The sequence below is a fragment of the Protopterus annectens genome, chromosome 6.part0 (genome assembly GCF_019279795.1).
Source record: "Protopterus annectens isolate FY-2018-M chromosome 6.part0, PAN1.0, whole genome shotgun sequence".
NCBI classification, from domain to species: domain Eukaryota; kingdom Metazoa; phylum Chordata; order Ceratodontiformes; family Protopteridae; genus Protopterus; species Protopterus annectens.
The window spans coordinates 1,382,453,036-1,382,467,295 of NC_056737.1; the positions used below are offsets into that span (position 1 = coordinate 1,382,453,036).

At 37.0% G+C, this 14,260-nt stretch overlaps 1 protein-coding gene across 3 annotated transcripts in view; it reads right to left on the minus strand.

Annotated features, from left to right (window-relative positions):
• NCKAP5 (NCK associated protein 5) overlaps positions 1 to 14,260 on the minus strand; it is a 1,523,932-nt gene that overhangs the window by 304,414 nt on the left and 1,205,258 nt on the right. For all 3 annotated transcript variants that reach the window (XM_044074934.1, XM_044074933.1, XM_044074932.1), the window contains one exon: positions 13,266 to 13,370. In XM_044074934.1, coding sequence (XP_043930869.1) covers positions 13,266 to 13,370 — 105 coding nt within the window. The remainder of the gene's footprint in view (positions 1 to 13,265; positions 13,371 to 14,260) is intronic.

Here is a 14,260-nt window from a genome sequence, read left to right on the forward strand (position 1 = left end):
TCCACGGGCAGGACAGGACCCAACTCTTCTAGTATATAGACCGTGGACACCGGAAGACATCAGGAAAGCCACAGAGGGAATTCCCCATCCGAAAGTTAATTTTAGAAAATTCTTAGAAGACTTACAGGGCATGAGGTTAAGTTACCATTTGAATGGAGAGGAAGTAGAGAAAGTAGTCAGACAAATCGTGGGTCCAGACTGGCACATGATCATTGGCAACTGGAATCCCCGTGACGCAGAACTTAGGTCACTCCCACATAGTAACGCAGAACTGGATAACAGAGTGAAAGGTCTGACAGACCGAATCTCTGAGAAATGGAAGCCTAGGGCTGACTGGACTTGCATTAATCAATGCATACAACAAGAAGGTGGAACTGTTGATAGATATTATGCCAGATTATTAGAGTGTTTTAATAACCATTGTGGAATGCAGGTACCTGAAGACCAAACACATGATTCCCCATATGAGCAGCAGCTAAAGAATGCATTTTTGAAAGGCAGTATTACACCCATTAGCAGCTTTATTACAAAGCACACGGTAGATCATTGTACAAGTAGATTACATTCATTACTTGAATATGCTAGACATGCCGAAAGGCATTTTAATAGCAAAAAGAAAAAGGAAACTCAAGTATTTGCAGTAGAAGACAGATCAGAAGTCTTTGTAGTACAAACTGGGAAGAAGGGTAAGAAAAATGCCCAGGGAAACAAACAATATGATAAACGATCAGAGGACTTTGAAGAGAGAAAGAAAAGGGGTGAATGTTTTAAATGCGGGAAAAAGGGACACTTAGCAAGGGATTGCAGGCAAAATAAAAAGGTAACCACAGAAGACAAGGAGGGTGAGGACTGACTATATGATAGTCAAGAATCACTGGAAAGGAATAAACAAGAAAAGACAAGTGCAAATGTGATAGAAGGAGTAGAGGATATGATAGAAGAAATAGAGGATGTGTATGAAATCAAAGATAATGAAGAAAATGAAATTTTAGACTTAGCATTAGCATTATTGAGCCTAGAGCTCTACTTAGCAGACACAAAACCGAAAGTTACACTTCTGGTAGAGGGGAGGGAAGTTAAATTCCTGTGTGACTCAGGGGCTTCATGGACCCTGATACATCCTTCCAAACTACCAGAAAATTCAGAATCACTTGATTACATATTAGTGAAACCAGCTAATGGACAGCTGTATCGAGAGCCACTCTCCCACAACATAGCAATAACTGACCCTGTTTCAGGGATTACCCAGAAAAGCAAAATTGTTGTTTCTGCAAAATGCCCAGTGAATCTTTTGGGCAGAGACCTAATGCAGATTTTTGGCACAGCAGTAGTTCCAATTATGCAGGGTATGGAAGCACAGTGACAAATGGATAATTTTGTAGTGCGACCGGAGGGTGAAACATTTTACTGGTACAGCCAGGACTTGGTTACGACTGGTCCAGGGGCAGTAACCGAAGAACTGATGAACATAGCCATCAGTAAATCTCCCTCCCTTAACACTGATAAACAGCATTTGTTGTATTGCACTCTATATTACTGTAGCAAACCAGGACCTGATAAAGAATATGAGCAAGAACTGTTTAGAAACCATGCTAACAGATTAGTATTACGAAATCTGTACTGGGACACAGAAGGAAACAGTGTAGTAAGCTATTCATTGCCCCAGGAATTTCTAGCACTTTATAAATCTAATCGATTACCACATGTGAGTTTGACTAAAGATAGAAATGTGAAGTGGGCAGACCTAGGAGAAAAAGTCACAAGGTGGGAAAAGCAGACAGAGTTAGAACTTTCTGAACAGGGAGTACAAAAGCAGAAGGTGAATTGGATGACACAGACACACCCAGCTGTACACTTGCAGGCAAGTGAGGACAGATGAGTAGCACTCTTACTAGAGGAAGAGGAAAAAGCCTTATGAGACATACCAGAGACTCTCTGGTCGACAGGAAAATCAGATGTAGGACTTATTCGTACAGCAGGACCAGTCACTATCATGCAAACGTCAGCATTTAGACCTCAAAAAAGACAGTATCCCTTGAGAAAGGATGCAGAAATAGGAATCAAACCTATAATAGCAGCCTTACTTAAGGAAGGAGTATTGATAGAATCTCCTGATTCACCATGTAATACACCCTTATTTCCTGTTAGGAAAGCAAATGGAGAATGGCGTATGGTCCAAGATTTACAAGCTGTAAATGACGCAGTTATATCCAGGGCACCTACGGTGCCAGATCCACACACCTTATTAAATGATTTGAAACCTCAACAAAAGTATTTTTCTGTGGTAGATATTAGCAATGCGTTTTTGTCAATATCGATACACCCTGACAGTCAACATTGGTTTGCATTTACATTTCAGGGGAAAAGGTATACATATACGCGACTACCACAGGGATATTGTGAGAGTCCAACAATATTCGCACAAGAAATGGCAAGTAACCTGGCGGGATTTATCCCACCGAAAGGCAGTCAGATTTTACTTTACGTAGATGACATTCTGCTGGCAGCCCCCACCAGGCAAGAATGCAGAGAGGATACCATAGCATTACAACAATTTTTAGCTACTCAAGGACACAAGGTAAACAAGAACAAACTGCAACTTTGGAAAAAACAGGTCAAATACCTGGGATATATAATATCCAAAGAAGGCAGAATATTAGATGAAGACAGAAAAACAGCAATATTACAAGCACCTAAACCAACTACCAAGAAGGAAATGATGTCCTTCCTAGGTACTACTAATTTTTGTCGGAGTTGGATTCCAAACTATGCCTTGGAATCTGCTCCACTGACCAACTTGATATTCAAAAAGCCTATGGCAGCACAAGATTTATTACAGTGCACACCAGAAGCAGAATCAGCTTTTTGCAAATTGAAACAACTGATAGCATCCTCATTAGTTTTAGGATTACCGAACTATCATAAATGATTTTTCCAAACTGTAGATTGTAAGCAAGGTTATATGACATCAGTGTTAACACAGCAGTATGGGGACAAACAATGCCCCATAGCTTACTATTCATCACAGCTAGACCCAGTGGCACGATCCCTGCCCCACTGTGTACAAGCAGTAGTCGCAGCTGCAATGGCAGTGCAGGCTTCAACATCAGTAGTGTTATTCCACCCTCTCACATTGAGAGTGCCTCATGCAGTCGCGATTATTTTACTGCAAGAAAAAGTAGCATATCTTTCTCCTGCTAGACATCTTTCCTGTATGACTATACTGTTGAGCCAACCTCATATGACAATTGAATGATGCACAACTTTGAATCCGTCAACCTTGCTCCCAACCCCTGCAGATGGCAAACCACACTGCTGCCTGCAGGAGATTGAGCAAAAGACACTACCTAAAAAAGATCTCATGGATATTCCCTTGGATGATACCGAGATGACATACTATGTGGACGGCTCGTGTAGGAGGGGTCCTACAGGACAGAATCTAGTGGGGTATGCAGTAGTTTCTGATACTGAGATTTTAGAAGCAAAGTCTTTACCACACAACTTATCTGCACAAGCAGCAGAATTGATTGCTTTAACAAGGGCATGTACCTTGGCAAAGGGTAAACAAGTGAACATTTTTACTGACAGCCAGTATGCTTTTTCTACTGTACATGTTTTTGCGCAGCAGTGGAAAAATAGAGGAATGATAACATCTACTGGTAAACCAATTAATCATGCGCAATTTATTTTAGATTTGTTAGACTCTATTCAGTTACCTCAGAAAGTAGCTATTTGCAAATGCATAGCTCATACCAAGCAACAGGATAGGATTTCAAAAGGTAATGCGAGGGCTGATTCAGCTTCAGAAGTATTTCTTTTGAGTGAGGAATTACAACCATCTGAGATTTTAGACTTAGAAATGTTAAAAACAATGCAGACACTTACTACAAATGTAGAAAAACAAAAATGGATAAAACAAGGAGCAATTCTTGAGAAAGGGCTGTACATCTCCAAAGAGAGGAAACCGATTTTACCATCTAACTTGTTTAGATATGCAGCTTTTTTGAGCCATGGGCAGTGCCATGTCTCAACAGGGGGGATGGTACAGTTAGTGAATCGAGTATTTACGACGTATGGATTTACAAACTACACAAAAAATTTTGTGCAGCATGCCATGTTTGTAACAAGCATCATGCACAAGGGGCACTGAAACCTAAGCAAGGGAGTTTCCCTACACCACCATATCTGTTCCATACTAGCTGTATGGATTTTATAGAGCTGAACAAATGCGAAAATAAGAAGCACTGCCTTGTCATTATAGATATGTTTTCCAAATGGGTGGAAGCTTTTCCAACTAAAAATCCAGATGCAGCTACTGTTGCAAAAGTCCTCGTTAAAGAAATTATTCCTAGATTTGGCATACCGGAAAAGATTTATAGTGACAATGGCACACACGCTGTAAATCAAACTATACAACAATTAAGCCGTTACTTTGGGATTTCTCTGAAAAAACATTGTGCATACCACCCCCAATCTGCAGGATTAGTAGAGAGGCACAATGGAGTTTTGAAAAATAAGCACAGGAAATTGATTAGTGAGACACAAAAGAACTGGGTGCACTGTCTACCTCTGGCACTGTTGAGTATGAGAACTGTTCCAAATGTAAAAGGGTTAACTCCTTTTGAAATTCTGTTTGGGAGGGCATATTATACACCTCAGTGGAAACCTCTCATGCCTGCAGAACAGGAGGCTGACAGTTCACTTGCAGAGTATATGAGGCGATTTTTGAATAACAAACTTTTGCAATTAAATTCTGTTTCAGATAAAGAACAAACCAGACCATCGGAAACAGCAATAGCCCCAGGCACGTGGGTCTGGGTGAAGGTCGTGAAGAAAAAGAACTGGAGTTCTCCGAAGTGGGAAGGACCGTACCAGGTGCTACTGTCGACACCCACTACAGTCAAGATCGCAGAGTGAGCATCTTGGATTTATCTGACACACTGTAAATTGGTTAAGAACTTTGAACTGGACAAAAACCGTATTACTGTTGTACAACGAGAACAAAATGACCAGGTATAGAGTAAACAGAGATGCAGAACAACCTCAGAAAATTTGCATGATTATCCTGATAGCTATACTGATAACAATGATCTTTTTTGCTGTGGCCTTTCCTTTTCCCAGCCACAAGAGTTGAAATGAACAAACATGATGCATTACTCATAGACTGGCATCCAAACTTTAACACATACCAAGCAATTAAATATGTGTATGCTGAGACTTTTAATGTTTCAAACTGCTGTATTTGCACAGCTATACCAACAGCATACAGGGGATTATTGATGACTGCTGTTCCCCTAGGGGTCAATGAGACCTGGGAAAACTTGATCTTTGATACTACACCTGTGAAATCACAAGACAAAATAGCATTGTACCTACCTGTTACACAAAAAGGGATTGTATGTTTTTACAAAAATGACACTATTCAGGTGGGTTGGAGCAATTGCAATGTGACTGTTTCTTATAAATGTTATATTAAGGCCAGTAAGACAAAAAGTATTTGTGATACAAACTATGATGCATATTTCAAAAAGATGCATATAAGTGTTAATGAAATACAGCATAATCCTGTTCTTTTAAAGCAGCTTTCTATTATTGATAAGAAAATGCTTCATGCAGGGCAAGCTTATATCAATACTAAAGTAGAAAATTGTTATTTTGTTTGTGGGAAAAAAGCATATAAATGGCTACCTGAGAATTGGTCCAGCAGTTGTTTTTTGGGTTACCTGGTTCCAGCCATACGACACACTGCAGCTTTGCCTCAGGGAAAAATTTGAAATGTCAGAGAGGTCAGCAGTAAACCTAGAAGTCCAATCAAGAGACCCGAGCATCCAGTGGGACGAATCGAAGCAGGGTGGAGAAACCATAACTCCGTAAAAAACAAAGATAAACTGACACACATGGACTTGAGTGACACCATTATATCATGGGCAGGCATAGCCCCTGCATATGGCGCAGTGAAATCGATTTGGGAGCTGAGAAAACTGTCTAAACTTCTCGAAGTTATGAGCAATGCAACTTTTTCTGCTCTCGAATTAGTGACTGATGAACTGAATGCTATGAGAACTGTGGTGCTTCAGAACCACATGGCTCTCGACTTCACCCTAGCGGCGAGAGGTGGTATGTGCGCTTTAATCAAATAAGAATGCTGTTTGTATATTCCTGACAACCAGCACGAGATAAACTACCATCTTGAGGTGATCCAGCAAATGTCGACCATGACCAAACCAGGCCCAAACCCTCTGACAGACTTTTTTCAGAATCTGTTTGGGGGGTGGGGTTCCATCCTAATGAACATCCTGATTGCCATTTGTGTGGGATTACTCCTATTAGGAGCATGCATTTGTTGTGGTATTCCCTACATGAAGAAGTTAATCAAAGATTTTATAGACATGTCAGTTTCTGAGAATTTGTATCAAAGTACTGAAATTGAAGAGTTGTTGAAAAGTGAAACACTTTCATAAGTTTAAATTGAATGACTCTCTTAACTGCAAATCCTGAATGGAAGCGGTTAGGAGAAGAAGCAAACTGTTTATGCTTTTGAAAATAGAATTAAAAAGTATTAACAGGGGGGGAATGTTAGAAAAATATGTATTAATGTGTGTGCTTAATGCTAATTAGAAACTAAAAGAGTTAACATGTTTTTCATTTTATTTTATATACATTATTTTATATACAGCTTAGTTTTATATGAGACTAAAAGTTGCTTTTGAAACTGCAGTGTGCTTTCTGAAACTTGCAAGATGCCCTCTGACCCAGTAACTGCTAGCACAGCAAAATTCATGTTTATGCCTTTTGGAAATGTACTTGAAAAACAGGTGATTATCTGCTAGGTCATGAAGCAATGAATGAACAAATGCTATATTCTATAATGTTATGATTTTGAACAATTAGCTCTGTTCGTGGTATGAGAACGTGCACAGCTGCAGAAGGAAGAGATAAAAACAGACAAAGAACTGTTGGAAAAATGAACTGCAATCTATACTTGCTTTGTGCTCAAATTAGCCATAGTACCTTGAATGGTAACATTGCATATATCTAACCGGTGGTATCCAAGGCCACGTTGTTTCTCTTAGGAAGTTTCTCACAAAAATTGATAGTACAAGTAGAAAAGCATAAAAACAACTCCTTGCTGCAAGATTAAAGTGCCTTAACCTGAACCTACCGTGTATTGATCATTTTAAAGTATATTTTTCCTTTGACAAGAAGTCATATGTTTTTAATCAAAAATATCTATTGGCAGAAAAAATAGAAACTTGGCTTCTAACAAAACAGAACAGTACCATTACCTTCCCGCCATGATCCATATAGATCTTTTGATCCTCACATGGGTGAGATCTGGTCCATTTGTTTCCCCCAGGGAAATATATATATGTGTGTGTGTGTGTGTGTGTGTGTGTGTGTGTGTGTGTGTGCGCGCGCGCCTGTGAGTGCGTGTGTGTGTGTGTGTGTGTACAGATATATATATATATTTTTTTTTGTTTTGTTTTCTGGAACAGTGCATTGATTAATATGGATCAATTTCAAGCTCAACCTAGGTGAAATGCAAAACATATCCCAAAAACATAGAAATAGGAAAAAATGTATAATATATATATATATATATATATATATATATATATATATATATATATATATATATATATATACACATTCTAGTGTACAAGTAAGGTACAATGTGCAACATATACATTTGTTTCGGAAGTGGGACAACCATAGTAAACCTGAGAGAGGAGAAGTAACTTGGAAAGGAGATAGGGATAGTTTAAGTGATATGTGCTGTGTTGAAGCAGAAGCATTTGTCACTGATGAAAAAGTGCTATTTAAGCTATATTCTAAATTTGGAGTATGTGTTTATTTCTTTTGGAGGGATGGGGAGAGCTTGAAAAACAACAGGTACCTGAGAGGAGAATGGATACACAATGCTGTTGGGTTTGATTCTAGGGGTAATTAGAGTTGTTGTGGCTTGTGAGTAAATTATCATGTTGTAATATTTTTATGAGGTTTAACTGAGTGAGTGCATATCTGGGGTTGTACTTGTTTGTAGAACTGGGATCCTAACAGTAGGTTAGATCTTTGTTTTATGGGTAGCCATTTGACTTTTTTTGTGGTGATACAGTGATGCTCACAGAGAGACGTATTTGAAATGAATCAGATTTTTTGAGTGTGGCAATGTTTTTCTTGGAGGCAGAAGTTCATATTCAAGCTGAGAAAGGAGAACTCCCTTACTCATGTCTGCTCTGGCTAGTTAGGATAGAAAAGAGGAGATCTTATTCATCCAGAAGAGGTAGGAGATTATTTTTGCTCTCACTTTGTCTATGTGAAAATGAAAATTTAATGACTCATCAATCCATAGGTATTTTAAAGTGGAAGCTGTTTCCATGGAATGGCTGTATTAGTCAAAGATAATTAAAGATACAATTACTTGATGAAATGTCCATGGAGTTCTGAAAAGCGTAGTTTGGAGGGGTTAAGAAGGAATTTATGGTTTACGTGCCATTGGTGGAGATCGAGTAAGTCAGACTGGAGCTGGGATTGAATATTGGTGTAAGAGTGAAATGACTGGTAAATGATCATGTCATCAGTATAGAGGATGGATGGGAGATGGGATAGATCACAAAAAAAGTTTGTTCATGAATCTGAAGAAGAAAACGAAGCAGAAATTGATCCATGAGGTACAACTTTGGCAATAGGTGCAGATTCTGATTAAGAGGATCCTATTTTAACTTTGAAGTTTCTGTCAGTTTGGACAGGTCTGTTATATTCACTAAACAGATCATAATATTCAATATTTGTGTGCCCCATTCTTTATTTGCTCTATCTAGTACTCAAGTCTCACAAAACAAGAATATTATTCAATCAGTAAATACTGAAATTTGCTCTTAATATTGTTCAGAGATGCCCAAGTTTTCTGAAGAAGAGAAGTAGGCAAAAGGTATAAATAATTTAATTGCAACACCAAACAATGCTTCCATAAGGGATCAGTCAAATCAAAAGTCATTGGTATTATTGTAAATTCCAGCTCCTTTCACTTACAAATCATAGTAATTTCAGTTCTTCTGTCTTATCTATCCTAACTTGTACTGAGCTCAGTTTAAATGCATCATTTAGAGCTAGTTCTCACAAGTGGCATTCTATAACTTTGTAGGAAAACAACATAATTTACAGTCAGAAAGCCATCTCAGTTCTTTGAACTTTGGTAAACTCCCATATCTCAATTTCACAGTTATAATTTGTAGCAAAACAATTTGCTCTCCTAAGCTTAGATACAATTTCTGAAGTACTGTGCTCTATCTTATAATAGCGAGACAGAAACAGAAACACATGGGGCTGCATCATCAAAGCATGTGACCAGACTAATAAATATAAGAGGGTAGAACATATTTTCTAACATGGAATTTAACCCAGGCTTCAATCATATGTTTGTAAATCAATAGTTACATCTTAAGTATCTGAAGGTTGGTTAAGTATACCAGTTTTGTAATGTTTTCGCCTACTTTTTCTTCATCTTCTCAACAATATAAAGTTGTCTTAGTCAGAGTTTGTTTCATTTTGACCTTTCAGTTCTTGTTCTGATTTACCAGTTATTGTACTCCATTTTTTATCTAAAACATCCTATTTAATTGATTGGAATTGTTTCAGCCTGACTTCCTTTTAACATTTCTGCATGATCTGTGACTTCACTGAGTGCGACAGTATTAATCCTGACAAAACAGACGTGTACACATAGAAATTTTATTTGTATATCTTAAGTATCATCTGAAACCTTGCTGCATTACTTTGCAAACAGTCAATGGCCGTCTTCCACTCCTCTTTTAAGTTATGTTTGATATCTGATGGGTTTTATTTACCATGGCTAGCTGAGTAAATGTTAGCATCAAAATGCACTCAAGCGAATAGAGCAGATGTGAAGCTTCTTGAAAATCTAGAAAACAGGGGACTATAATTATGGGCGCAAAATACGCTGTATACTTAATTCCTTATTTCAAAGCCCCCGTTTCCTTTGTATAGTTAGCATTTTGTATAATGCCATATCATGGTCTACATAGCTAGCAATCTGCCTGCACCTAATATCAGCTTAATTTGGTATATATCTGCAGGTTGTGGAGTTTGAATTTATTGGCCTGAATACATCAGTACAGACTTGTAAAAGCTGAAAAGTCAGTGCACATTCAGATGTCATGTGTCCTAGATATTTTTGATTAGAAGTCATGTGTCCAGAACACTTTTATTTCCTTAAAGGGTCACTAGCATATATCCAATGGTCTACTTTCTAGGAGGTTGAAGGTTTTACACAAATGCCATTCTGATTTGCCTGGGTATTTTTATTGATGTAGCCCACATGGCTTTTCTGTGTAGCCTTTTTCCTGTTTCTTTTATTTTTTTTTCTATTTTCTTATGTTGTAATGACATTAATCACATAACTGTAGAGGGGAGTAGTTTAGTATTAGATTCAAAACAGCTAAATACAATCATAAGGCTGACAGATAAAATAGCAACTGAAAAGGGTGCAAACTACGAAGAGTATATGCCACCCCCCCCCCACCACACATACACATAAAAAACAGATGAAGATATTTTATCTTTTGTCATATTTTGGACTGATGGCAATATATGGTCTCTTTCTATGTGATTGATCCACCCACACCTAGAGTGAAAGTTCTCATAAAGACTGCATATGGGAATATAGTATAAAACAAATGCAATATTGTGTTTTTTCTGATTGCTTATAAATCTGTTGAGATATGAATGCCTGATGTATATAAAATCCTATGTGAATATCAAACAGTTTTCAATGAAAGTCAAAGCTCATCATCTTTTATTATTTATTAGGAGTTACTACTTAAGGATTAGAGTGAATATTGGAAGATCACCACATGTCTAAATCTAAGCGCTATGTTGCTTCCCCCTTTACAGCAAAATTAGAAAATTGTTACTGTCTGGTGCTGGTTTACAATACGTAAGCAGGAGTAAGTCTGTTGGCACAGGCGTTGCTTGGCTGCTATGATGATGCCATGTCAGGAGTTGAACAACAATGCATGTGACATTGCATTGGTTTAATAACAACAATCCTAACTGTGTAGTTGTAATTTCTTTGCTAAGTTATATGTTTACCATGTAAACTCACTAAACACAATTACCACTTTTCATGAGCAACTCAGGACCTGTGTCTGCACACATGACTTGCTTGCAGTCATACAATAGGCAAATAAAAACTGTAGAATCAAGACAAATGAAACTCATTTCTCACAGAGATAACTGCTGCTCAGGTAAGGCGTACCTCCATCATATTTGACATCCATTGGTTCACTGCTGTCTGAATTTACAGAAGGAGTGAATGTGGAAGGGGGTTGCTTAAACATTACTAAAAGGTCAGACATTTCCCAATGTTTTCAAAATTGAACCTTGATAATGAAAGTGATTTTTTTGTTTATTTCTCCGAGGATGATATGGCTTAAAGTTACACTCAGTGTAGGACTAGTCTCAATCTTATTTCTCCAAGACAAGATTTAGAAATAGCATTTTACAGAATGGGAAAAAAATTACATCTGCATTACAGGCTAACATTTCCAACTATTAGTTTTCCTTACAATGATGTTTGAAATGAATGACATGCATTTGTTTTTCTCTTTTTTATAAAGTGATTTATTCAATGTATGATGTAAATTTTATTGTATCAGTTGTAAGTCTGGCAATAAAATCAGTGTTTCTTCAAATCAAGTGTTATAAGATATTGCTTTAAATTTGAGTATCCTATCTTGAACACCAAATGCTTTACTGATTTCTAGAGGTCAGATAAGTAGGTTGCAGACTGACAACTAAATGCTTGGAGCTTTAAATTAGATTTAAATATATTAATATCAGAAGCTTTAGGCTTACTATCTGAAGGTGATCAACAATACCAAAGGCTTTTTTGTCACTCCAGGCAATCTAAACACAATTAGCCTATACATTTACATCAGCCATGTTGCATTATTGGATTTGTTTTTGCTCAAGATATTGGGTTTGTTTTTGTTCCAGATAATGAAGTTTCAACAAATCAGAGAAAGTATTTGCATAACAAATATGAAGTACGCAATGAATGAATCAGATAAACAATAAGCTATTGAAGGGACAGTATAATAATCAATATTAAAAATGCCTACATCAATACACACGCTCACACAGACACACACCTCTATATGAAATTACAGTTACATATATGTATATATATATATATATATATATATATATATATATATATATATATATATATACACATTCACACACACATACATCACACATGCAGATACATTCAGAAAGGTAGACAAGATACGTGTATGCATTTGCATACGGACAGATACACGCACACCTATATGCATTCACCTTCTAGGAAACAGTAATATGCATATATGCAAATATATACATACGTATACATATAGGCAGATATATAAAATACATGCATGCACATACATATGGAGAAAGAGAGATATACAAATACACCCATGTACATAAGAAATGATCACTCCATATATATAAATATATATACATAGATAGAGAGGGAAAGAGGAGTCTGGAAAAGAAACTTTTATGAGTTTTTGCTTATGACAAAAATTAATCTAAAAGCTTTTCCTACAGAACTACAACAATTTGAAACATCCATGTTATTTTCTTAGTGATCATGCAAACCACAAAGTAATTAATTATCTATCAAGGGAAAACAAATCACTTGCTGACTGTCATCCATTAACAGAATAATGTTTTATGGGGTCAGTACTCTGAATAGTTAAAGCAAAATAAGACCCTTGTACTTAAAAGTCATGCTGTCTTCAAATTTTAAACATGTATGCCATTGCTGCATGCAGACATAAAATAAAATAAACTTAATATTAGCCCTATCTAAAATGTACATTAATTTTTAAATTCATACATAATATATCATAAAATAGGATGAATAATATTGTACAGGGAATTTAAAAAAGCTACTTGGCCATTTGTCAAAGAGGTTGAGATGTAATTAATACCCAAACATTATCCTGGAACTCAGCCAAGATCTGCTGCACTTGATTGAAGTGACATAATGCACCATTATATCTTTTGCATTCTAATCACATTGCTGCAATGTTTGGGAAATGGACAAAAATAAAGTATACGTATGCGTGTGCATCTTTTCAATTCAAAGTCCAGACTGTAAAGTATTTTAGTCTCTCACCTTGGTTTATCAAATTCAAATGGAATGATGTATATGTGTCATAGGGAAGCAGTGGAAAAAAAAAAAAGAAACTCACATGAATACGAAATTCTGTTGCTCTTGGATGAACTAGGCTTCTCCTTTTGTCTTGCTCTAAAACCAGGTCTCCAGATGACAGATCAAAAAAGTGAGAATGGAGTTTCTGAAAAAAAAGATCGCTACAGCATTAATTCTAAGGATAATAAGTTAAACATAACATAGAGATCAAACTGCTGGCAGATATTCATTTTTTTATGTAAACTGATTATTTGCGCACTGGTCAAGTGTCCAGTGGTTTAGCAACATTGAAGCAATTTCAATAATACTATGTACAAATCAATAACATCTGTGGAAATGCTCATCTTGGCATAAAATATTACAGTTTATAAAAATAAAATGTTGAAACTATATGCCTACCATACTGTAAAATTGTAATAACAGTTGCATGCGGAATCACATTTGACACATCTGGTCTTACCTCCCTACTGCTATAATTTAGGGATAGCACTATCATTTTGGCCAACAGATTTAGCCTTGTTCCCTTAGTTCTCCTTAAATTTCTCTTGTTCCTCATAAAGCCAGTCATTTTTATGCATATGTAGGTTATTAAATAAATAACACTATACAATGGTGCCTACCACTAACTATATAGGGTCTATAACATAAACACCTTCTAGTATAAAAAATAAGAAGGTTCATAGGTAAGTACTAGGCTATCGGCCCAAGGGCCTACGTAAGTCTAGCCAACAAGGTTTCTTGACTTACACCACCCAAGAAAGTTATTTTCCTGTGCCACTGTCGAGCAGAGACTCAGAAGTGATCCCCGGGGTGTATTTCCTATTTCCCATCCACTCATCAAGATTTTTCTTGAAGAGTCCTAATGAAGAACTTTGCTTGACATAGATGGGTAGCCTGTTCCAGAGTATGGGAAGTCTCTGGGACAGGAATCTATCCCTCCAGCATGTCCTGTTTATTTTGGTGACAAGGTTTAGGTCCCTAGAGCGTGTAGCTCGGAGGGATTGAGATTTCTTTAGGTGTAGCATGTCCAACAGC